Raw genomic sequence first — 24,940 nt, forward strand, 5'->3', positions numbered from 1 at the left:
AACATTCCTGACTTGAATGAATGGATAAGTAAACTAACAGAATATGCAATAATGGCAAAATTAATGCCTTTAGTGCATTATAGCCCAGTTACAGAATTTAAAAATAAATGGACTATATTATTAACTTAAATAAGTTGAGGTTATGATGAGTAAACCATAGAATTGGAAACTCATAACTAAATAATTAGTGAGCACAAGTAAGAATATAGTACATATATGCTGTTAGGTGATCAAAATGAAGAGTAAAATAAAATGTTTCCTAAACTTGTGAATATATCGAAATTAATAAATATGAATTGTAATAGTTGGAAAAATGTAAGACTGCAAGCTTCATGTGAAGAATCTTCTTCTCTTCTTTGTATTGTTTGTCAAAAAAATTGAAAATAAATTTTTAAACGTTTTTAAAAAGAGTATTCGGCATGGCCAAATGCCAAGCTGGTGGAAAAGACTGCACCTCTTCTGTATGCAGCTGGGTGATCCCATGTCTGAGTGCTCCCCTAGATTATAAACTCCTTGCAAGCAGAAAACTAGCACCATAGGCAAAAAAGGTGGGCTATAACCCCATTTCACCCTGTGTTGCTAATTTTCCTCTTGTGGAGAATTGTTACTGTAGAGGAGCATTTGAGCTCTGCAGGCAGAAATGGCAAAGTATTTGTATTTATTTAGGTATTTATATCTTTTTCTTCCCCAATGGGGACCCAGAGTGGCATACAATATTCTCCCCTCCTCCATTTTATCCTCACAACAACAACCCTGTCAGGTTGGTTAGACTGAGAGAGCCCAAGGTCCCCTCAGTGAGCTCCATGGCTGAGTGTGGATTCAAACCTGGGTCCCTGAGATCTTGGTCCAGCACTCTAATCACTGCACCACCCTGAGACTTGCACTTCATTTCCCCATAGGGTCAGGACATAGCAAAGCTGCCTTGAATCACAGAGAAAGGTGGGGTATAAATGTTTTAATAAATAAAATTTTAGCCTGTGGCTACACTCATGCCAACATGCATAAGAGGCAGCCAAGTATGTCTTGTATCTAGTAGCCCCTGCCAGTCCTAGATAAATCAGAGTCTCCTACTGCCAAAAGATTAGGAACAGCCCTGCTGGATCAGACCAGTGATGCATCTAGTCCAGCACCTTGTTACATATACCAAGTTGCTCTGGAAGTTCAACAAACAGGATGTAGAGGCCGAGGCCCTGCCTTGCTGCTACCTCTTAGCACTGGTATTCAGCAACCGACTGCTTCCAACGATGGAAGTTCTAAATATGGCTGGTCGCTGTCAGTGGATCTCTTGATTGATCCCATGATGTCTCACAGATCTTTTTTTTTTAATGTAGGCAAGAGCTATGGACTGCCAGTGGCCTGGATGGATTCAACCGAAGAAGAACGCCACGTATGGGAGACGGTGTTCAACAAGACAGGCCAGTGGGTGGAAGCCGGCCTTCCTGTGCGGACCAATTTGAGCCATAGGACTTAATCCTCTCCCCGGTTAGTCTGCAGTAGAACACCTGTATGGGACAAGGAGATGGAGATGAACCAAGACCCCTCCTGCAAAGATCTCTAGCACCTCATGGCAGCAGAGAGCCCTCCCAGGGTCCCCAGTGCTGCCAACCATGCCTAAAGGCATCTTTGCTCTTCCAAATTCAAGGGGGAGGCTGTTCTTGTAGGCCTGGTGCTGAGATAAGTTGAAAAACATACACATGCATCCCCTCCTAGGCTAGCCACAGGGTTCTCTGGCTGCCCTCAGTTCCTTTCCCCTCCCTGCTTTGTCAACACAGACAAATATGGCTTCCACATTTTTATTCACTTCCTTTCTCCTGCACTTTACATTCCCATCCTGGTGGTGGCACACTGAGAAACCAACCCCTTCGTCCACTCCTTCAGCCATCCTGGCCTCCTTTCTGCTCTTCAGGTTAGGCCCGCGAGTGTTTCGGTCATCTCTTTCTCCCGATGACAGTCGTGTTTTTCAGCTGCGGCCTTTGCTGCCGAGTGAGGCTCATAACCCACAGCTTGTAGCAAGCAGGGAGTGTTTGCTGCTCTGCTAAGAGCAGCCCTGGGTGCAACATTGCAGCGTAGCTCAGAACCCCTCTGCCTCTCTTGCAAATTCTGGCCTGGGGAAGGAATACCCCCCTTTTCCCTCATCTGCAGAAATGGACTCCGGGCGAGGTTTCCTTCAGGCCTTGTTTCCGGCAGGGGAAGCTGGAGCAGACTTTTCTCACCGAACAGTAGATGAGATTTAAGCAGCCGCCTTTCACTGAGGCAAGATGGGGATTGAGCTTTCTGCCGTTGAGCTTCCTTGCAGCTTTGCAAGGATACAGTCTACCAATAGTGGGGCCTGTATGGCTCGAGACATTGTCCGCCCTGTCCTCTCACTCTGCTCTGGAATGCTGGGCGTGGCTTTGCCGGTGTTCTGTGATGGCCCTCCAGATGCAGCACACCATTCCGCCTCTGCCAGAAGAAGAAAGGACAATTGCAGGCGTTAAACCTCTTGCTGGTTAGGCTGAGGTGGCTCACAATGCCTTGGACTATGGCACAGGAACAGCTAAGGGCAGGAAAGGCCCAGCAGCTCAGTGGGCCTGTCCTGTAAAACTTGACCATTCAGAACCACATGAGTGGCCCAGGAAATGATTCGACTGCCCCAAAGGGCTGCAGTCACCAATAAAGGGTCTTAATCTATCTGCTGCTACCTCTTCAATGGCTTCCATGAGTTTGGTTCTTTTTCCCACTTCAAGAAGTAGTGACTGGCTTCCATAGGAGTGGGGATATTCAGGTCACAGGCTTTGGGCCTGCCTGCTGTTGGAACCGCACCTCTGTTTTACAACCAAAATAAACTGTGGGTTGCTTATTGTGCTTCCTGAGGTCTGGATGCTTTGTCACGGGGGCAGGGCTTTGCGAAGCAGCAGAAAGACTATAGCGTGGGGGTCCCTAACCTTTTTGAGGCTGTGGGCGTTTTGGGGGTTTTGAGAATACGATGCAGGTACCACAATAAATTGCTGCTATGGGCTGATGGGACCAATCATAAAATGGCTGCCATGATGGTGAGTGGGGCCAATTGAAAAGGCTGTCATCAGGGCTGGGTGCAAAATGGTGGGACTGCCCACAAGCTCAGTTTTGATGACAGAGGCAGCTGTTTTCAGATAGGTGCTTCCTGGACACCCAAAAGTGATGCCTCCTGGGCAGTGGTGGGATCCAAAAATTTTAGTAACAGGTTCCCATGATGGTGGGATTCAAACTGTGGCGTAGCCCCAATGGGGCTGGGCGGGGCACAACGGGGGCGTGGCCGGGCATTCTGGGGGCGGGGCATTCCTGGGCAGGGCTGTGGCAAGGACGCAGCCGCTGCGCCGGTCCTTGGATGGGAAACGAATGCATGCAGGCGCAGGCTGCCATGCATACAGGTGCACCTCCTGCTAGACTGCTTCAAGTTCTGCGCACTACTGCTGAGAAGAGGGGTGTAACTAAGGCAAAAATCACGTGGCAAAATCACCAATTAGTAACCCCCTCTCGGCACACACAAATAATTAGTAACCTACTCTCGGGAACCTGTGAGAACTTGCTGGATCCCACCTCTGCTCCTGGGTGCTGGTGAAATGCTTCCTGTTCCAATGAAATTGAGGGAAGCCAGCTTCAATTGGCTCTTTGCCTTGTTGGGAGAAGCAAGTGCATTCCAGGAAAGACACCGGGCACCTTCACGCTCACGGGATCACTATTTAAAGAACCCTCAATGGAGATTTTTTAAAATTGCCTTGCTAGATTAGGTGAAGTTCCTTCTCAGCCCAGCATCTGTTTCTGGCAAAAGCCTGTTGATCACTTCTCCCCTTCTCCTTTTGTTAGCTTCTAGGATCAGGTATTCTCAGAAAGTCAAACTACACGGTACTAGATCCACATTGTGCTGCTCTGTACCTGCTGCTTGCAACTCCATCCCATGTCCTAAGAGCAGCCTTGCTGGATCAGACCAATGGTCCATCTAATCCAGGTCCAGTTTTACACAGAGGCCAAACAATTGCTGTGGGGCTGACCGGCAACATCGCTTACCGGCAAACTGCTTCTCAGCATCTGATTAGCAGCGGTGTTGTGCTGCTGCACCCGTGTCCTCCAATAATCTGTCCAGCCCTTTTCTAACACCCATCTTAAACAGTGGCTGTCACCACATCTGGTGATGGTGAGTTTCACAAGTCAACCATCTGTTGTGTAGAACAGGAGTTCTTTCTGTGTGTGCCTTGAATCCACTGTCAATCTGTTCTGTGTAGTGACTCTATGTTCTAGTGTGTGTGTAAAGTGCCATCTAGTTGCAGCTAACTTACAGCAACCCCAACAAGGGGTGTTTCTAGGCCAGTGAAAAGCAGAGGTGGTCAACCCTTGCCTTCCTCCCTAGAGCCTCCCTTGGTGGTCTACCTTCCAAGTTATGACCTTAGCTTTCAAGATCTGATGAGACTGAGCTATACCATGCAGCTTTCTGCCCCCCTGTTCTAGTATTAGGGTGAAGGGGAAAAAGTTTCTGTTCTTTTTCTCCACACCATGTTGGGAGGAGGTTTCTGATGAACAACGCTTCCGTTGATTTATTTTATCGTTGGTTTTAAAATAAGGGAGGAAGAGCAGGCTTGCAGTCAGAAGTGGGATTCAGCCAGTTTGCACTGGTTCTACCGAACCAGTAGCGAACTGGCTGAATCACATTATGGCACCTTGGCAGGCCGCACCAGGGTTGGCCCAATCTGTGGCCGGGCAGGTCCCCTCCCCCCGTGGGGGGCCAGTCAGCCACTGATGGGGCTGTGCGTCTCTGGGCCGGTGGCGTGGCCTTCGAGGGAGCCTCTCTTGAAGGCTGCGCTGCCAGACCAGAGGTGTGCGGCATGGCCCAATCGGCGGCTTGCTGCTGCCCTGAAACCGCTTTCTTCCCTTGTCTCCCCCTACCCAACATCGGAAAGGGGGGGCAGGGGTGCATCAGTCAAGTAAGTGGATGGCGGTGGGGGGCACAGTGGGAGGGGGAACTGGTGGTTGATTAGTTTAAATCCCACCACTGCTTGCAGCCCTACCTGATGCAGGTATACCGGAGGTCGTCTTTGGTAGCACAGTTCAACAAGATGGGCAAAGTGAAGCCGTGGTCCATAAGCTGGGAAGCAGAGAAAGAAGTATTAGTGACAGCTTGCCAGATGTGTGGGGTGCAACAGAATGTCTCCAGTGTGAGTGTGTGTATGTGTAGGGATCGTGTACAGCACACGCAAGGCAGAAACTGGCAGAGGTCGATCCAGCCAAGCCACGTGCAACTCACTTTGGAAGCAGGGCTGCATTTTGAAGAGTGTGCTGCCAGATCAAGGCCTAACCGGAAACGTGGAGAGACTGCAAAGGGCCCCACTGGGCCCGTGTCCACCAGTACTTTCCTGCACACAGATCCTGGTCACAAGTCACAGTGTGTGCATGTACAATCCATGTACACTGCAAAGAGGGTTGCACTGACCTGTCACTGTTGTTCGCTGAGTCATCACCACAATGATGAACTCTTGGTTTTTCGTTATGTGGGTGTTACATTTGGCATATATGCTGCTGGTCACGTGAACTAAACTCCACACTGAGCCAGGTACCGGTACCGGTTTCATTTGGAAAGCAAATGCATGTTGGCTTGTTCTCACAAACAGGGGTATGAACATACGTGCAAGTTGAGTGTGCACAGGGTTGCCAACCTCCAGGGATGCCAACCATAATACTATTGGGGTAGGTGCCCTAAAGCACAGGTGTCAAACTTGTGGCCCTCCAGATGTTGTGGACTACAGTTCCCATCATCCCCTGCCAGCATGGTGATGGCAGGGGATGATGGGCACTGTAGTCCATAACATCTGGAGGGCCACAAGTTTGACACCTACGCCCTAAAGGTTTAAAAAAAGGGTAAAACCCTGCACCAAATGTGTTCTCCTGGAATTACAACTGATCTCCAGCCTTCAGAGATCAATTTCAACAAAGATCAAGAGCATCTCATCATTTCAGAAAGGGGAAGTGGTTTGCTTTGGAAGCGGTGCTTCTGCTTTCTTCAGCCACTGGCCGCTCTCCTAAATGAGTCAAGCCAGCCGGCATAGAGACTCCTCCACATTCCAGTTTAATGGAGAACAAAGGGAGGGCCAGACTTCTCGCAGCTAGGAGGGGATGCTTGCACAGGAGCCCACAAAGGCAACTGACCGTTGTGATGGAGTCTTTGTCTACCCCGTGCTGCTCCAGCCACTCAACAAGCAGGAGGTCTACAGCCTCTTCTTCTCTCCTCAAGAGATGAGGTAAGCGAGAGCTAGAAATTCCTGTAGGGAATGGAGAAAAGAAAATCAAGAAGAGGTCTTCTGGATGAGGCAATTCTGTTTGTTCACAGCTAAATGATGCTGGGGAACTCAGAAGCAAACCATGAAGACAACAGCCCACACTGGTATGGATGTATATGAAGAAGAGTTTGGATTTATACCCCGCCTTTCTCTCCTGTAAGGAGATTCAAGGTGGCTTACAAGCTCCTTTCCCTTCCTCTCCCCACAACAGACACCTTGTGAGGTAGGCAGGGCTCTGAGAGAATGGTGACTAGGCCAAGAACACCCAGCAGGAATGTAGGAAACACATCTGATTCATCAGATAAGCCTCTGCTGCTCAGGTGGAGGAGTGGGGAATCAAACCCGGTTCTCCAGATTAGAATCCACCTGCTCTTAAAACCACTACACCACACTGGCTCTCAAGCCTGGAGGTTTCATTTAGCTATCATGGTTTCGCTCAGAAAACGTTTATGATGAAATGCTCCCTTTCAAATGGTTTCTTCCAATGCCTGCCTTAGTGTGGTAACTGGTTCTAAATGACAGCTAACCTCCCGCCCCAACCTCACCCTACAGAAAGGCTGGCATGGGGGGCTTACCCTGCAAATGCCAGTGATTCAGATTCGGGGAGAATGAAGGGGGGAGGGGTCTCTGCACAGGTGGCTGAGGAACTAAAGTTAATCCTTTCTTGAGCTGTGCATAAACGATTCTGCAGAATTTACCATATTAATCATTTGCAAAACAAGTTTCTAGCCCTCATAGCTGCAAAAAATGTGTTCAAAAATAAAATGGACAATGCCCGAAGAAACCTTATCAGCCAGAGCAATGGCTGGGCTTTCTGAAAGTAGGGCTTTGTCTCCCCCCACCCTCCATTTTTGACCAATAGACTCAGAATTATGCCAAGTAAGATCGCTGGTACAGATCTGCATCATGTTGAATCCAGCTTTTCTTGAAACAGATTTTGCACTACCTGGGTGCCGAGTTCAAACTTGTTCAGTGCAATGAAGGCACAGCCTTGTGGACCACGAAACACTAAAGGCACAGCCCTGTTTTGGCATGCACCAGGATGGGGAGGGTTTCCAATCTAAACCTTCCATCTCGATGGATCTCACCTATTGGCTTGGCCTCTCTTAGAACCCAGACATCCTTTTCCATGCGCTGCAATGCCTCTTGAAGGAGTCTCTGGCATTCATGCTCCTTCTTCATCAGTTCCCACTGCAATCTGGTGAAACAGAAAAGGGGAGAAAAGAGTCTGCTTTGTGTGCAACCACGATGGTGGGCCTCCATGGGAGTGTGACCTAGTTAAACACTGAACCAAAAGGATAAAGAAGAAGAGTTGGATTTATATCCCCCCTTTCTCTCCTATAGGAGACTCAAAGGGGCTTACAATCTCCTTATCCTCCCTTCCTCACAACAAACACCCTGTGAGGTAGGTGGGGCTGAGAGAGCTCAGAAGAATTGTGACTAGCCCAAGGTTACCCAGCTGGTATGTGTTGGAGTGCACTGGCTAATCTGAATTCCCAAGACAAGCCTCCACAGCTCAGGCAGAAGAGCGGGGATTCAAACCCGGTTCCTCCAGATTAGAGTACACCTGCTCTTAACCTAAGCAGCACTCTCCTAAGCAGTACGCACAGTGTGATGTGAGAAACTGCTAGGCCACTGTCACTCAATGGACTGGGGGTGTTCTGAGCGCACAGCAGAGAACTGGTGTGGGTAGAGATAACAAAACCTACAGGGAGCACTGAAGATTTTAGAAGAAGAAGAAGAGGAGGAGGAAGAGGAGGAGGAGGAGTTTGGATTTATACCCCACCTTTCCTGTAAGGAGTTTCAAAAGGGCCTACAAACTTCTTCCCCTTCCTCTCCCCACAACAGACACCTTGTGAGGTAGGTGGGGCTGAGAGAGTTCCCAAGAACTGTGACTAGTCCAAGGTCACCCAGCAGGAATGTAGGAGTGTGGAAACACATCTGGTTCACCACATAAGCCACTCAGCAACTCAGGTGGAGGAATGGGGAATCATGCAGGAGAAAGAGGACGCTGTATCTCTCAGCATGCACAATGGGGGAAAGATTGAATTCCCTCTGGTTTAGCTGGGACACATACATAAAGCTGCTTATTAATGAGTTATATGACCCATCCATCAAGGTCAACATTGCCTATTCTGACTGACAGCAGATCTCCAGGGCCTCTGGTCACATCCCCTGACCTGGTCAACGGGAGATGCCTGGGATTGAACCTGGGACCTTCTATTTGCCAAGCAAATGCTTTACCACTGAGCCACACACCTACTAGTTTTCAGGACTTTCTGTCATGATGTCATATCTGCTCCTTCCTGATTGGGTGGTGGGGCAGGTTCTGGCCCTACCTGACAATGCTGCCTCCCCTTCTCACAGGCCCCTCCAGTTACCAACACTGTCAATTACCCAAATCATCCCAAAAGGGGAAAGAATCCAGCACTACCACCACCTCATGCACTTAACCATGTTTGAATCGATCAAAGAAAAGGCTTACCTTTGTGTCTCTGCCTGCAGATGGCCCAGCTGGGCAAAGAGGGACCCACGGCTCTTCAGGGGGTGTTGGGAGTCCAGCCAGCTGCCATTGCTGCTGGTGCCGATTCCAGAGCTTGGTGTGTCTGAGCTGCCCTTCACAGTTTTGCCGAGGTTTTGGAATGAAGGTGGCTCGTCCTGCATCGAAAGTGCCCCTTCTTCCTCCTCTTCCTCATTGATGGGCGGTCCACAGCCTTTCTCGAGTGAGAGCAATGGCTTCACTTTGAGGTCTAAATGAGCCAGAGAAGCCCAGATGAAACACAGAAGCTGCGGCTCAGTGAACAGACCAAGCGTCCAGTTGCACACCAGGAAACCCTATCTCCAAAACTGGAATGCCAGTTTGATTCTTAAGACTACAACCCAGGCACTCTGACTCCCCCAGTTACGGAAGTGCAGGATTCTAGGGCACACCCCAACACCCACCCACTCACCACTGAAGCCCGCAAAGGAACCATTTCTTCCTCTCTCCAGAGGACAAAATGGTGGAGTTCCGTTTCTCAGGACCGACCGCCACCTCCCTGCCTGCGCCTTACCTTTCAAGAGAACAGTGAAAGCTGCTTGGACCGCCTGCCCCATGAGGTTGTCCAGTGCAAACACCCAGTGCGGCTTAATCTGCAGCTTCCGTAGTGCCTGCTTCACCTGTGGGAGGGGAAAAGGACGTCCACAAGGTCAGCTGAGCATCTCTCTTCCCACTGGCGTCAGGCGCACAGACTCTCCTCTGCCACACAGGCTACAGAACACGGAATCAGACTGAAGTATCCCTCAAAAGCCCAGCAGCAGTAGGCTCAAAGTCCTATCTAGGCTAAATATGTACCAGTTCTTTGATTATGCTGCACTTTGAATGTTATAGTGTATTGTGAACTGCCTAGAGCCGTGGTGGCGAACCTATGACACTCCAGATGTTCATGGACTACAATTCCCATCAGCCCCTGACAGCACGGCCAATTGGCCAGGCTGGCAGGGGCTGATGGGAATTGTAGTCCATGAACGTCTGGAGTGCCATAAGTTCGCCACTTCTGGCCTAGAGCCCTTTGGGGATGAGGCGGTCTATGAAATCTAATTTAATAAAATAAGTAAGTAAGTAAGTAAGTAAGTAAGTAAGTCCTTTAAAAAATGAGGAATGTTCCAGCCCCAGGTCCCATCTCACGATAGGAGAGCTGAAGATATAGGTTATGATATGGGATTTCTTTTTTGCTATCAAGTCACAGCTGACTTAACTTGACCCTGTGGGATTCCCCAGAGGCGTGGGGGGGGGGGGAGGGGGAATGGCACCCAGGGCAAAACCTCTCCAGGCGCCCCACCCCCACCCCCTAGTGCCCCACTTACCTGGCTGGGCTGCCGCCGGATGCCCCTCAGCCCCGCTTCGCCAGGCGGCTCCTTTGGCCGGGCTGCTCCTTCAAGGGCTGCATGGCGGCAGCCCAGTCAAACTGCTCCTTCAGCAGGTGGAGGCTCCGCTGGCTGAAGGAGCCGCCTGGCGAGGCCGACTGAGGGGGAGGGTGTGGGGCATGATTCTCCACCCCCCACGTGACCAGCTGGCGTGCGCCCGGGGACATAAGATCCCACATGTCCTCCTCTGGGTTTCCATGGCAAGAGATGTTCAGAGGTGGTTTGATGTTGCCTGGCCCTGCATTGTGACCTTCGCAATCTTCCATCCAAATACTAGCCAGGGCCAGCCCTGCTTTGCTTCCAACACCTGACAAGCCAGGCAGGACTAGCCAGGTGGGATTATCATTCCTGACCTCAACATAAACAGCTTGTCGTTTATAAACCTGTCGCGCTATGTAAAATACAGCTTTAAAAGGATAAATATTCAAAACTTCTACTTATTTATTTATTTGTAGTATTAATCCATTTAATTTTTTTCTCCCCAACGGGAACTCAAAGCAGCTGACATTGTCCTGTCCTCCGATTTATCCTCACAACAGACCTGCGAGGTAGGTTAGGTTAGGCTGACAGAGTGTAAATGGCTCAAGGTCACCCGGTGAACTTCCACGGGAAGAGTGGAGATCTGTACCTGGGTCTCCATGATCCCAGTCCAATGTCCTAACAATTCTATCACACTGGTCCTTTGTCCCCATTGGGCAGAATCCAGGAGGGAGGGGATAGTTTACTTCTCCATGAGCGATCAAGCAGAATCTTTTTGTAGTGTTCCCACAAGTGAAAAGAACTAGAGCCTCGCTTTTCAAAGGGAAAATCCAGTTGCTCGGAAGCCCACTCAAAACCTTAGACAGCCCCAACACAAAAATGTCCTCTGTCCCTGTCAATATCACCCAGACATCAGTTTAAAAGTCTAGCCTGGCTCCTTGGGCCCCCAGGGATCCTGAAGCGTTGTCCCCTCTTGGTGGCCCAGGTTTCCAGACACTCCTTATGGTGAACGTTTGAGTGTCCCTTGTTAGGGGACGCCTGGCCCATTCACCCAGCACACTCACAGTGTCTTGGAAGGTGAAGAGCGGAGCCTGCAGGTGACACAGGCTGAGCTGATCAGCTTGCAGGTGGAGCTGGAGCTGCAGGAGGCCCTGGGCGAGCTGCTTGCGATTGGGGGAGCGGATGTAGCTCTTGAGGCAGGACACCAACTCCGAGATGTGCTCCAACGACAAGGGACTCTGGAGATGGAGAAAAAAAGGCCAGGCCCAGTGAGGGAGGCAAAATGCCTAGAACTGTGCGGATAGCCCAGGTTTCAGTAATAAGAACCAGTGGTCCATCCAGACCAGCATCCTGGCCAACTGGTGACTCTGAAGGGACCACAAACAGAGATTGAGGCCCAGCCCCCTGCCTCCCAGCACAACGTGGAGGCTCCATTTAGTCCCCATGGCTAGCAGCTAGAGAGAGAGAGACCTCTTCTCTAAGAATCTGACTTTGATGCCATTGATGCTTCCAGCCATCACCATCCAATTCCACAATTTAATTGCTCCTTGAATAAAGGAAGCATTTTCTTTTTTCTGCCCTGACTCAATTCCCCCTCAGCTTCATTAGACCTTTCCTCCTTCAACTTCCGTCAATGTCCAAGTCCCGCAAGCAGGCTGAGCCAGCTGTATACGTTGGTTCTTGCCCAGAGGTTCCTCCTGCCCTAGGTTTTGCTTTGGTAGCCACACGGTTCCCCCTGCATGGTTCAAAAGGCAACCAAGAGCATTGGAGTAGCACTCCCAATAAAGAAGAAGAAGAAAAGTTTGGATTTATATCCCTCCTTTCTCTCCTGTAGGAGACTCAAAGGGGTTTACAATCTCCTTGCCCTTCTCCCCTCACAACAAACACCCTGTGAGGTAGGTGGAGCTGAGAGAGCTCTGAGAAGCTGTGACTAGCCCAAGGTCACCCAGCTGGCATGTGTGGGAGTGCACAGCCTAATCTGAATTCCCCAGATAAGCCTCCACAGCTCAGGCGGAAGAGCTGGGAATCAAACCCGGTTCCTCCAGATTAGATACATGAGCTCTTAACCTCCTACACCACTGCTCTTTGGTTCGGTGGTTGTGCGCCTGCAAAAGGAGTCGGGTTCAATCTGAGGTGCTGGGAAAGCACTGTCTCAGCTTGAGATCTGCTGTCATCCAGTGTGAGGTGGACCAAGGGACAGAGGTCAGGCCAGAGGTCAAGTATCTGGAGCTGGGAAAAGTGCAAGCAGGTTCTCCGAGCCAGGACTTACCCCCCTGATAAGCCACAAAAGGGTTGCTTACCTGATCCTGGGCCTCATGTATTGCAGAGGCAATGCTGGATAGCTCCTCCGTCAAGACTTTGTGGAGGGTGGCTCTCCGCTCGCTGTCCTTCTTCAGCAAGAACAAACAACCACTCTCCTCATGGGAAGAAGAGGACAGGTTGAGGTCAAAATTGGCCAGTTCCTCTGGAGTCCTGTGTACACACAATGGTAGGGGGAGGGGTCAAAGGCAGGGTCTGCGTCCCTGCTGAGACCCAGCGCCTTGCTGAGCACAAATGCTTGCATTCTCTGCTCCTGCCAGTGTCAGAAGGATAGCATAAAGTGTCCCATCGTCACCACAGGAAAGGCAGCTGGAGAGACCTTACCTCTTGTGCTTTGAATTTTGCCGTTTGGATGCCAGCGAGGCTCAGGAGGAGATCAAAAGGTTCTCATTCTGTTCATTGAGCCTGTGGACCTTCACCCCTTTGGCTGTTTCATGCCCAATTTCCTCATTTTCCCCCCCATGATGCTTTAATGCTTGCTGGGTTTTATGCTCTGGTCATTTGATGTTTTAGTGGGGTTAGAGTTAAGGTTTGATGTACTAGCAAATGTTTTCAAGGCTTGAATCGGCTGGCTGTGGTGGCTTTTCTGGATTGTGTGGCCGCTGACTGCTAATTTTTGCTCCTAATGTTTTGCCAGCCATAGATGTGGGCAAAACGTCAAGAGCACAGACTACCAGACCACAGCCACACAACCCAGAAAACCCATCACAGCCTGTTAAGGTTTGATTTTTGTTCTGAAATGTGGCATAGACAGTTGGTTAAAAACCACAATATGTTGTAGGCAGAAATCTTTGCCTACAACAAAATCTTTGCCCATTACAAAACATGGATTTTATCTGCCGTGTACTCTTAATCATGCATAAGAAGTACATCTTCCAAGACAGTTATCATATCATCTTCTGAATTATAACAAACCAGAATAACATTTGCTTGAATAAATTTGGTTAGTCAAGAAGAAGAAGAAGAGTATGGATTTATATCCCCCCTTTCTCTCCTGTAAGGAGACTCAAAGGGGCTTACAATCTCCTTTCCCTTCTTCCCCTCCCCACAATAGTGGGGGGGGGGGAGGGGATGGGGCTGAGAGAACTCCGAAGAACTGTGACTAGCCCAAAGTCATCCAGCTGGCGTGTGTTGGAGTGCACAAGCAAATCTGGTTCACCAGATAAGCTTCAACAACTCAAGTGGTACAGTGGGGAACGAAACCCAGTCCTCCAGGTTATAGCACACCTGTTCTTAACCACTGAACAACGCTGGCATGGATCACCTGTTTCATTTTTTGTGTGTGATTAAAAATATCATGGGTGGTAGTGGTACGATGCTGTCACCAGATGGCGCTAAAACACTGCCTTAGCTTCTCTGACATCCGTGTGAGGATCCCATCACAGCGTGGATATATCTGGACTGGTTCACATGTGCAACAGAAGGTGCTGAGAATAACACGGCAGAATGCACTGCACTGCTTTAGCCAGCAGGTGGAGAATTTCAGTTCTGAACATTATTTTGTATTTTTTCAAAAACTCAATGCAAATAGTAAGATTCGCATAGGAAGGAAATAAGGTTTTACATTCTCTTTCTCTTTTGTTTTGGTTTTCTACTTGCAGGGAGTTTTTAAACATAGACGAGCATTCAGAAATGTGACCCCCCCCCCTTTAAGTGGAGCAGTCCATTCTACCCCTCTACACTGAACACATTCCCATTGGTTTATCAAAATCGGTCTCCTTTGAATGAGTCTAAGGTGGAGGTCTTACACATTATCTCCTACTGGATCATATTTAACTGTAGATGCCTGGGAATCCTCCCTCTGCCACGGAAGCTCACCAGGTGAGGTGTCAGTCATACTCCCTCTCTCATCTCTCACACCAGAGTCCAGGTGCTCGGGAGCAACAGCCGCAGAAGGCCATTGCTTTCACATCCTGCATGTGAGCTCCCAAAGGCACCTGGTGGGCCACTGCAGGTAGCTGGACTAGATGGCAGAGGCGTTCCTCCAATTGGGCAAAGTGGGCAGCTGCCCAGGGTGCCACCTTGTGGGGGGCGACAAAATTGCAGGTTCGTTTGTGAAGGATTTTGTATTTTCAGAGTTTTTCCGTTTTTGGCCTGCAGGGGGAGCAGATTTTAAGCTAGAAGCACCGAAATTTCAGGGATTGTTTGGGAGACTCTCCTGATGATATGACCCAAGTTTGGTGAGGTTTGGTTTATGGAGTCCAAAGTTATGGACTCCCAAATGGAGTGCCCCCATCCCCCATTGTTTCCAATGGGAGGTAATAGACGGGGGCTACACCTTTGAGGGTCCATAACTTTGGACCCCTTGAACCAAACTTCACCAAACCTGGGTGGTATCATTAGTAGGGTCTCACGAAGATACTCTCAAATTTTGGTGCTGCTATCTTAATAATTGCACCCCTGACAACAGGCACCCGCTAAATTTCCCCAGATTCTCTTTTTAAATCCACTCCCTTCCTGCCAATGCTTGTTTTCATTCTTTCTTTTATTCTCTCAATGTCTAATAAAGGTTGTTGTTGTTGTTGTTGTTGTTAAATCCACCACCTTTGGCATCGATTTAAAGGGAGAATCTGAGGCCCCCAGTTTTAATATTGAAAGTGATGCTGTTTCAGGGTGGGGGAGAATCCACCCCAAAATAGCATCACTTTCAATGTCGTTTAAACTTGGGACCCCAGATTCTCCCTTTAAGGTCGATTGAAAATGATGCTGTTTGGGGGTGGATTCCAGCATCACTTGTTTAATCTAGGGAGCCCAGATTCTCCTTTTAAATCCACCTTAAAGGGAGAATCTGGGGTCCCCAGTTTAAATAACAATGAAAGTGATGCTGTTTCCCCCCATTGGGGGGACTGGATACAACACCATAAAATGTTTTCATAACACTAATAAAACATTTTGAAAACATTTTCCAAAAATTATGTCTGCTGTGTGGCATGGCCCATTGCTGTGTTCAGATTTGTGAGTTGGGGCATGTTCTATAATGTGATGGTGACTTTGAAACGACCTGGTGGAAAAAATCATTGTTTGGTCACGGTGGGGAGGGTGGCCGCTCATGGGGGGGGCATCAAACCCAGGTTTTGCCCAGGGCTCCAGTTGGCCTAGGTACGCCTCTGCTAGATGGACTCTGGTCTGATCCAGATGGCTTGTTCGTATGTTCTTATCTTCATACCTCGCAGGATTTGTTGTTATAAAGATAAAATGGAGGAGGGATTTTGAAAAAAAAACCCACCCCCGAGAAAAGCAGCATATATATATTCACATATACAGTTTGTCCTGTGGTCTTTAGCTTGGCTTGCTTTTTTGAGCTATCCACTCAGCATGTTGTTCTAGTTCTTGCTTTGTGTTTGTCAGTTATTGCCTGTCGGTTCTTCAAATTGATCTGCAGTGTGGATGTTCATGTGTCACAGCAGGGGGACTTGCCACTTTCAGAAAATCTTAAAACAACATAGCTCCCACTCCCTTTAAAAAAAATGGCAACATTAGGATGCCAGAAAGAAAGAAGGAAGAAAATAGAGGAGACCCAAGAGTAATTGCAAATGGCCAAGCTTCAAGCTGCTGTTGCTTGGACTAAACCCAGAGAAATACCTGTGAGCTTACAGTCTCTTGCGTGGCTTTCGCACTGCTCACATTGTGTACTGTGAACATTCAGCAGAGCTCTGAATTAGAACTGGAAGAAAGGGGAGGTGGGGAGCAAGGGGAGAATCTCAAGCACATTTTCACCATTTGCCACTGGGGAGGGGTTGTGGCTGGCTGGCAAACTCCGCTTTGAATGCAAAAGGTCCCCGGTTCAATTTCTGGCCTGCCCAAGGATCAGGCAGGAGGTGATGTGAAAGACCTCTTCCTAAGATCGGGGAGAGCAGCTGCCAATCAGAGATCAGAGGTGGGAGAAAGGTCAGTCTCCAAGCAATTAAAACTAGCTCTCCGGCCATCCTCCTGTGCTGCTATAATCACTTTCCCTTCTGCCTAAAGCTACCCGCAGTAGCTTCTCTCCATTTTCTCTTCCTCATCAAGAAGGGGCATACACATACACTTTGCTCTGGATGGCGAAACAACCAAACCAGCAGACTTTCCCATCTTGGATGCACCTTTGCTCCGGATGGGAAAAGCCAGCACTATTGACTATTTTCTCCTGCATCACGGCTGTTGTTTCCCTCATCTGGGGAAAGAATCATAAAGTAACTGTATATTTCCTCCCCGTGTAGGGTAAGTTACAGTCTGGGGTGGTGGTATGCTTTGGGAAAATAGCAGAGGAAAGGCATCCTCATTTAAGCAAAACAGATCTGTTCTAAAACATTTTTATTTGTTTGTTTATTGTTATATTTATACCCCGCCCTACCCCACAAAGGATGCAGGGTGGCTTACAATGGCATAAAGCCTGAAATCGTACATAAAATTCATACAAAGCCTAAAAATAACAATCAATTAAAAATCATAAAACCATTTAAAACAATCCAGCCAAAAAACCCCAGTGACGAGACATATTTTTTCTCCCACTGGAGGCTCAGGGGACTGCCAGAGTCATGACAAGGAGGCAGGCAACGGCAAACCACCTCTGAATATCTCTTGCCCTGGAGGTAGGCAATGGCAAACCACTTTTGAATGTCTCTTGCCTTGAAAACCCGACAGGGTTGACGAAAGTCAGCTGGGACTGGTCAGCAAACAAAAACTATGGACATGCCAAAGAGTCCTGTTCCATTTCTGTCTGCCCAGATCTTACCGTAAGTGAGTGGAACTTTGGATCACCCCACTGGAATTCGGAGATAAGAAAATATTCTCTGTCTGTGGCTGGGACGCCTGTGAGGAGAGGGAGTGGCTGCTGAGCTCCACAACGCCCTCAAGCGAAGTCAACTTTTCAGGTGTGGCAGACGCTGCTGGGTCATCTGTGCAGATAAAACAGGACTGTAAGAGGGGTATCAAAGAAAGAGCCCCCTGCCAAACAATGTGGGCCACAAGCCTGGCTTGGCTCGCTGGCAGGTTTTTTCTCCCCTTCTCACCTGTCACAGTTGGGCTCGGGCTCTTCGATTTCTTCCTACTGGACGCCTTCAAGAAAGACTCCTGAAGTAATGCAGCAGCTGTTGCGCGCTTGTCTGGGTCAGCTTCAAAACAACTCAGGATAAAGGACTTGGCCACAACCGACATGGAGCTGGGCACTTCAGGGTGTATCTTGAACATGCCTACCTACAAGCAGACACATCGCTGCAGATGGTAAACCCACAAAACAGTCGTAAATGCCCATCTACACTGCATGCGTTGGCATGCCTTGTCAAGATTCTGTCTTTTGGAAAAAGAAACAAAGTCAAGGATGGGGCCTCAATTTGCCAGTAGTGGGTCAGAGGAAGTGTTACTAGTCAAGTGAGACCCACACCTGTTGCAAAGGGGACAGAGTAGCTCTTAGTTCTCCCCATATTGCTCACCCACTATTGTCAATTTGGATTCCACAAGCGTGGAATGGCCTCTCCTCTATTCACCCAGCTGTCACTTCTCCCGCCATGAGAATTTTGTTCAAGACCTTCTTAATCAATGCAAGTCTTTCAGGCATTATCCTCCCCTTATGTGCCAACTCCACTCAAGCCAGTGGATTCCCATCTAGCCTTCTTCATTATCCAGCAGCTAATTCACTGTAACCTCCATTTTCTGTTAAGTATACTATTAATTAAGGGTGCACTCACACCTACTAAGCTCCAAAACAGATATTTTAGATAACCTGAGCTGGAAGAACTTAACAGTTACATTCAGATGTCAGAAACAAACTGGAAATTTCTTCCCACACAAAGAAATCTTCCCCTTCAGGATTCTATAAACTCCTCAGCATTCCAATCTCCCATCTCTCTCTGCATTTTTCCCCACTAACCAACTCTCAACTGTTCTCAATGTTTGGTGCCTCCTAAAGCAGGCTCGGTTTTTACCACGCCATTGTTTCCTACATATTCGAGTTGCTCAAATATGTTGCTTTGGGTTGGTCTGGCTTTCACAACTGGCACAAGCCACCCCTTTACTTTTAGACACAGCAATATTTGTGAATATCGTTTTATTATGAGGTGATTAAAAAGCACGAAACAGACACAAGACCATCAACGGTCACGCTTTGGTGATTGTCTTGCAGGGCTCTGAAGACAAGTCAACTACAGAGGCGTAGCTGGGCCAGAGTGCGCCCAGTTCGCACTCTGCATTTTCCGCCTCCCCCCTCAGCAGCACCCTGCCCCCCACCCCCACCCCTTACCTTAGTGCAGACTGTAGAAGCAGCCTGTTCCCTTCAGGCTGAAAACAGCCTTGTGGGAACTATAGTTCCTATGAGACCCTGGGGCTCACAAGGTCTCCTGGGAAGTGTAGTTCCAACCAGGCTGTTTTCAGCCTGAAGGGAATAGGCCCCTTCTCCAGCCTGCACTGTTAGACGAAGGTAAGAACATAAGAACATAAGAACAAGCCAGCTGGATCAGACCAAAGTCCATCTAGTCCATCTCTCTGCTACTCGCAGTGGCCCACCAGGTGCCTTTGGGAGCTCACATGTAGGATGTGAATGCAATGGCCTTCTGCGGCTGTTGCTCCCGATCACCTGGTCTGTTAAGGCATTTGCAATCTCAGATCAAAGAGGATCAAGATTGGTAGCCATAAATCAACTTCTCCTCCATAAATCTGTCCAAGCCCCTTTTAAAGCTATCCAGGTTAGTGGCCATCACCACCTCCTGTGGCAGCATATTCCAAACACCAATCACACGTTGCGTGAAGAAGTGTTTCCTTTTATTAGTCCTAATTCTTCCCCCCAGCATTTTCAGTGAATGTCCCCTGGTTCTAGTATTGTGAGAAAGAGAGAAAAATTTCTCTCTGTCTACATTTTCTACCCCATGCATAATTTTGTAGACTTCAATCATATCCCCCCTCAGCCGCCTCCTCTCCAAACTAAAGAGTCCCAAACGCTGCAGCCTCTCCTCATAGGGAAGGTGCTCCAGTCCCTCAATCATCCTTGTTTCCCTTCTCTGCACTTTTTCTATCTCCTCAATATCCGTTTTGAGATCGGCGACCAGAACTGGACACAGTACTCCAAGTGCGGTAGCACTGCTTTATATAAGGGCATGACAATCTTTGCAGTTTTATTATCAATTCCTTTTCTAATGATCCCCAGCATAGAGTTTGCCTTTTTCACAGCTGCCATGCATTGAGTTGACATTCCCATGGAACTATCAACTAAGACACCTAAATCCCTTTCCTGGTCTGTGACTGATAGCACTGACCCCTGTAGCGTGTATGTGAAGTTTGGATTTTTTGCCCCTATGTGCATCACTTTACATTTTGCTACATTGAACTGCATTTGCCATTTCTGAGCCCACTCATCTAATTCATCAAGGTCCGCTTGGAGCTCTTTGCAATCCTTTGTGGTTCTCACCACCCTACATAATTTGGTATCATCTGCAAACTTGGCCACCACGCTACCCACCCCTACTTCCAGGTCATTTATGAATAGGTTAAAGAGCACTGGTCCCAAAACGGATCCTTGGGGGACACCACTCTCGACATCTCTCCATTGTGAAGGTAAGTGTGTGTATGTGGAGAGGGGGCAGGGGCGCTGTGGGGGCGGGCACGATTCAGCCCCGGTGCGTGCCCGGTGCAACGGGCACCCCCCAGCCCCCTGGTAGCTCCGTCTCTGTTCAACTAGGCTTTCCCTTGGAAGGACTCAGTTTCTGCCTTACCTTGAACATGGCGGCCTGTGGGCTGCCCAGCTCAAAGAAAGGGGGCTTCCCTGTTGCCATCTCTATGATGGTACACCCCAGGGACCAGATATCTGCTGGTTTGCCATAACCTCGGGGTCCCTGATCGATGACTTCCGGAGCCATGTACTGCAAGGTACCTGGAAAGGAAGCAGACAGTCAGAATGAGTAAGGAAAGCCACCCCCCACCAGCGATGAAAATTTGTTCATTTTTAATTGTATAACTTTAAGGCAAACAGCAGGGATTTCGTGGCCCTGAGGAGGGCAGAGATGTGGGTATAGTTTTTTTTAAAGGAGACACACTCCTTTTCTATTTGAATCCTTAGACAAGGAAGCAGGTCTGGCAAACGGTCAGTTCAAAGTGGTCAGGAGGAATGAGGTGCAGGGCCAGAGAACAAGGGCGTTTGCCCTACTGTTTTTAGCCTGGGGAACTATAACATCCACACTGCTATTGGGAGAAATTCTACCACAAGAGATCGTGAGAGATACCAGTTGTAAACTTGAAACCTGACAGCAGCACTGAAGATGGACTAAACAACATCCGCTGAACCATATTAACTTTGTTACATCAAGAACTTAATCCTGGCTTCTGTTATGGCTTCATTGTGGCATGCCAATTACAAGGTCTTTGTTGGTTTGTTTGGTAATTGACATCTGGGGTAACATGTCTGTTGAGAATGCTGGTTTAGTGCAGATGGGAAAAGGCAGAGCTAGGGGAGGGAATTTTCAAAGATGGCTACCAATTTTAGCTATGAAGCATCTCAGGTGATGCTGATACAAGAGCCCCTATTTCCTCCACTTCCTTTTTTAAATATTGCACAGCATCCCTTACCTGTGAAGGTCTCTGCCTTGGGGCTGATCCCTGCCAACCTCTTGGAGGTGCCAAAGTCAGAAATTTTTAACACTCCGCTGTACGTGTTGATCAAGACGTTATCTCCCTGCAGACCCAGAAAACGACATCAAACTTTAAGGAACTACATGGTGGAGTAAAGAGGTGGCTGCCATCCTTGGCCATTCTGGCATGCTGCTCAGAGCTGTCACCAACCTTCATCAGTGCAGACAAGCCCCATCTGAGGCCGCTCTCACCTTGATGTCTCTATGGACAATCTGGTTGTCATGCAGGTAGCGCAGTCCCTCTAGGATCTGTTTGGTGTAGTAAATGATGGTTGGTTCGTTGTCCTTCAGAGGGCCCCACATAGAACGCAAGAGAGAGGAAAGACTGCCTAAAGGAGATAAAAAGAGGTCTCAGAGGGGAGGGTGGGCCCTGGATCCAGCTTTCCAAGACCAGTGCAAGATTTAGATGAAGAGCAGTCCTAGGCTATTCCACTTGTGAGGCGCCTCCCAATCCCCCACTCTCATGACTAGAGGAAGATGGAAACCCTGGAAGGACAAAATTGATACAGAAATCAATGCTAGGATCAAGTTAGTGGCTTTAGACAGTATTATTCTGAAATGGAGTGCAAGGAAAATTACTGAAAATTACTGAAAAGATCCTCTGAAGATGCCAGCCACAGATGCAGGCGAAATGTCAGGAGAGAATGCTGCTAGAACACTGTCAAGCCTACACGTAGATCCAACACTGCCCAAGGCAGTTCTGTAGGTCCTGGCTGTCTTCTCGAATTGCAAAGCACACATGCATCTGAAAACATGATCAATAACTGTCTAGCCACTCTGGATAAATGGCAACTGCTTCCCTATAAAGTATCTCTGTACAGGAGATCTGTTTGGGTAGCACAAACATTTACAGAAACGAAACCAAAAAGCTGGAACAAGGGCAGAAGTTTCAAAGGATTTTAAAAACAGCAACAGATAAACACTAAAGTCAGACAGGAAAAAAAATATCTGTAATAATGTCAACACTCCAGACAGTATCTTCCGCTTCTCACCTCCAGGTACCTCTTCCATGAAGATCTTGAGGAAGCCACTTTGGCTGACGGAGCCCAGGTACCGGACAATGTTCTTGTGCTTCAGACGCTTGTGGAGAGCAATCTCTTCATGAAGGGGCTGTGAGTACCTGAAGAGTAGCAGTCATAGTTAACAAAAGAGGCAATCTCTCATCCAAGGGCCATGACAAATATGGGAATTGGATGACCCTTCAAGGCTTGGCCAGACTTTGCAGGAATAGACCCAAGCCCCTCAGATCCCATGAGAAGGCAGCACTAATTCCTGTGCGTTCTGCCCCATAATTTACCTCCCAGGTGTTTCCTACCTGCTGTCCCGCTCCGGAATCTCTTTGATGGCGATGCGCACCTGATTGCTGAGGTCTCGCCCGGCATAGACTACACCATAGGTGCCCTTGCCCAGAATCACCCTGTTGCCTGATTCAGTGTATTCATAATCGTACTGCAGAAGCCAAAAATGCAAGATTAGGGAGAGGCCTAGAAACATTTTCCAGAATATGCAGCCCAGGCCTGCCCTCCAATGGGACTGGCCAGTCAGCGCACCTAGGCCCTGAAAGAAAGCACTCTTGGAGGCTGCAGAGAGATGTAAGGCCCTGGTCAGCCTGGGTGTAAAGTGCTGTCAAGTTGCAGCTGACATATGGCAATCCCATAAGGTTTTCAAGGCAAGAGAGGTTCAGAGATGGTTTGCCACTGCCTTCCTCTGCAGTGACACTGGGATTCCTTGGTGGTCTCCCGTTCAAGTACTAACCAGGCCAACCCTGCTCAGCTTAGGAGAGCACAAAGACAGGGGTGTTTTTTCCCAGGTCTTTACCTATGGGGCTAAGAATTGCCCATTGGTTATTTTTGCTTGTGGGGTTCAATATGGCTCTAGGTTACCCTGATGTCCCTTCCCCGGGCCCCAACTCACTTCTAGTTCCTCTGGGGAGCTGCAGCTGTTATCTTCCTCACCGGCTTCTGACATGAAAGAACGGAGCAATTCACAAAACCTAAGAAGGGCAAGGGGGAAAGAAAAAGTCTAAGTCCTTGGGCATCCTTGGTTCCATTCCATCTATGCATCCTATGCTGCATATAATCTACTTTCAGGCAGTTTTTGACAACATGGGGCTGTATTACTTAAAAGTCATAGCCTATGAATCAGTTTCCAGATCAATCCTAGTAAAATATTTTTGTTTTTCCAACAAGGAAAATGGAAACTTTGGTGGCTTCCGCAGATGTTTTTCTTTCGATTATGTATTCCTGCATTGCACTGGATGGCCCTTGGGGTCTCTTCCAACTCCATGATTCTCTGCCTTGGCTTCCAAACTGCAATTCTGGGGAATTTTTACCTGGAGGAGGGAGGGGGAAGGGGGTGTGTGATCAAAACAATCCTGCGTTTTATTTTTCTGTTTCCCAGGTTTTCCCTACCCTCATCATGCTCTCTCTCCCGGAGTCCTGGTTTTACTATGATCTTTTCTGAAAGAACATGATGCCACCTAGACAAAGCAATATTTTCCTCCTGTCACCCCTTTGCAGATGCAATTTTTCCCTGCTGAGCCACCAGAGGGCTCTTTTAAAGGCTTAAAAATCCAGTTATTGCTATAGTACCATAAAGCTATCGCAATTATTGATTTTTTTCAAAGCTCTCAAAGCAGTGCTCCAGTGGTAAAGCAGAGGGGGGAAATGCAGAGATAATGGTGGCTGACAAAAGGAAAACTGCACAGAAAATTCCCACATGAATAATCTACTGTCAACCCACACACCTTCACAACAGTTCATAAATGCAGAATCATGGCTGTGTGGAAGTATCCTTGGCACCTTTTCTTCACAAAGCTCAGAATGCCTTTCATGGTTCTCTCTTCCTCATAGTATAACAACTCAATAAAGTAGGTTCTAGGCAGACAATATATGACAAGCCCAAGGTCACCCCAGCAAGCTCACCTGGATAGTCTTGAACCTGGGTCTCCCAGATCATAGAATCATAGAGTTGTAAGAGACCAAAAGGGCCATCAAGTCCAACCGCTGCCATGAAAAAATAACCAAAACACTCCCAACATATGTTCATCCAGCCTCTGGCCGTTTCCGCATGGCCACGCTGGGGGTTGGGTCGGCGTACATGACGCCGACCCAACCCCCCCGTGACCGTTCACACGAACGGTCCCCGTTGCGGTGGGGAAGACAGCGCAGCCTCCGCGCAGGCTGCGCTGTCCCCCAAACGCCTTACCGTGTCCTCCGGCATGTTGCACAGGCCAGGGGAGACGCCCCCCTGCCCTGCGCGACAGCTTGGAAGTCGCAGGGCAGGGTGTGTGTGTCCCCTGGCCTGTGCGACGCGCCAGAGGCCGGGGGACACGGTAAGGCGTTTGGGAAAGGGGGGGGGGGAATGGCACCTTCCAGCCGCTGCCGGTTGGAAGCTGCTGTTTCCCAAAAACCTAGCTCGGGTAGCAAGGTTGCAAAACAGCGGCTTCGCGCCACTGGGGGTGAGCAACAGCGGCGCGGCTGCAATGCAGCCACACCCCCATGCGAAGAGCTCCCTAGGGATGGCGTTTTTGCCATCCCTAGGGCGCTGTTATTGGCCCGTGCTGAAAGGGCCCCTGTTTAAATCATTGTCCAACACTTGCCCCAACCCCACACTGGCACACTCTCTTTCCCTGCAGGTACCCCTACTCACCAGCGGCAGTGATACTGATTGGGAAAACATAGTTGGAAGTCCTCAGCCGTGTGCAATACATACAGGAAGCAGCACCTCTCATCACATTTGGAGATGCTGGTGAGAGAAAAAAAGAGGGAACCAGTTTTGCGGAAGGAGCCCCTCCTCCTTGTGTTGTTGGTTATTGCCTATCAAGTTCTTCATGGTTTGGACTGAGGGGAGTTT

At 48.7% G+C, this 24,940-nt stretch overlaps 2 protein-coding genes across 5 annotated transcripts in view; one reads left to right on the forward strand and one right to left on the reverse strand.

Moving 5' to 3' along the window:
- Window positions 1–2,844, forward strand: part of SYTL1 (synaptotagmin like 1) — a 44,721-nt gene extending 41,877 nt beyond the window's left edge. For all 3 annotated transcript variants that reach the window (XM_048500750.1, XM_048500751.1, XM_048500752.1), the window contains exon 15: window positions 1,332–2,844. In XM_048500750.1, the coding sequence (XP_048356707.1) occupies window positions 1,332–1,471 (140 nt within the window). In that variant the 3' untranslated portion in view covers window positions 1,472–2,844. The remainder of the gene's footprint in view (window positions 1–1,331) is intronic.
- The window catches only part of MAP3K6 (mitogen-activated protein kinase kinase kinase 6), a 61,993-nt gene continuing 37,993 nt past the window's right edge, over window positions 941–24,940 (reverse strand). The window contains exons 13-30 of one of the 2 annotated variants that reach the window (XR_007244838.1): window positions 24,737–24,832; window positions 23,000–23,078; window positions 22,401–22,534; window positions 22,078–22,205; window positions 21,278–21,414; window positions 21,024–21,129; window positions 20,174–20,331; window positions 17,483–17,666; window positions 17,206–17,368; window positions 12,473–12,644; window positions 11,237–11,410; window positions 9,341–9,446; window positions 8,773–9,037; window positions 7,376–7,485; window positions 6,157–6,269; window positions 5,022–5,098; window positions 1,859–2,442; window positions 941–1,502 (exon numbers count right to left, since the gene is read on the reverse strand). Coding sequence is in view for 1 of the 2 variants with exons in the window: in XM_048500749.1 (XP_048356706.1) it covers window positions 2,364–2,442; window positions 5,022–5,098; window positions 6,157–6,269; window positions 7,376–7,485; window positions 8,773–9,037; window positions 9,341–9,446; window positions 11,237–11,410; window positions 12,473–12,644; window positions 17,206–17,368; window positions 17,483–17,666; window positions 20,174–20,331; window positions 21,024–21,129; window positions 21,278–21,414; window positions 22,078–22,205; window positions 22,401–22,534; window positions 23,000–23,078; window positions 24,737–24,832 (2,281 nt within the window). In the remaining variant the exon portion in view is untranslated. Of the gene's footprint in view, window positions 1,503–1,779; window positions 2,443–5,021; window positions 5,099–6,156; window positions 6,270–7,375; window positions 7,486–8,772; window positions 9,038–9,340; window positions 9,447–11,236; window positions 11,411–12,472; window positions 12,645–17,205; window positions 17,369–17,482; window positions 17,667–20,173; window positions 20,332–21,023; window positions 21,130–21,277; window positions 21,415–22,077; window positions 22,206–22,400; window positions 22,535–22,999; window positions 23,079–24,736; window positions 24,833–24,940 lie in introns of those variants that run through there. The other variant, XM_048500749.1, reaches the window with a different exon arrangement.

The sequence above is a fragment of the Sphaerodactylus townsendi genome, linkage group LG06, assembly GCF_021028975.2.
Source record: "Sphaerodactylus townsendi isolate TG3544 linkage group LG06, MPM_Stown_v2.3, whole genome shotgun sequence".
In the NCBI taxonomy this organism is placed as follows: Eukaryota; Metazoa; Chordata; class Lepidosauria; order Squamata; family Sphaerodactylidae; genus Sphaerodactylus; species Sphaerodactylus townsendi.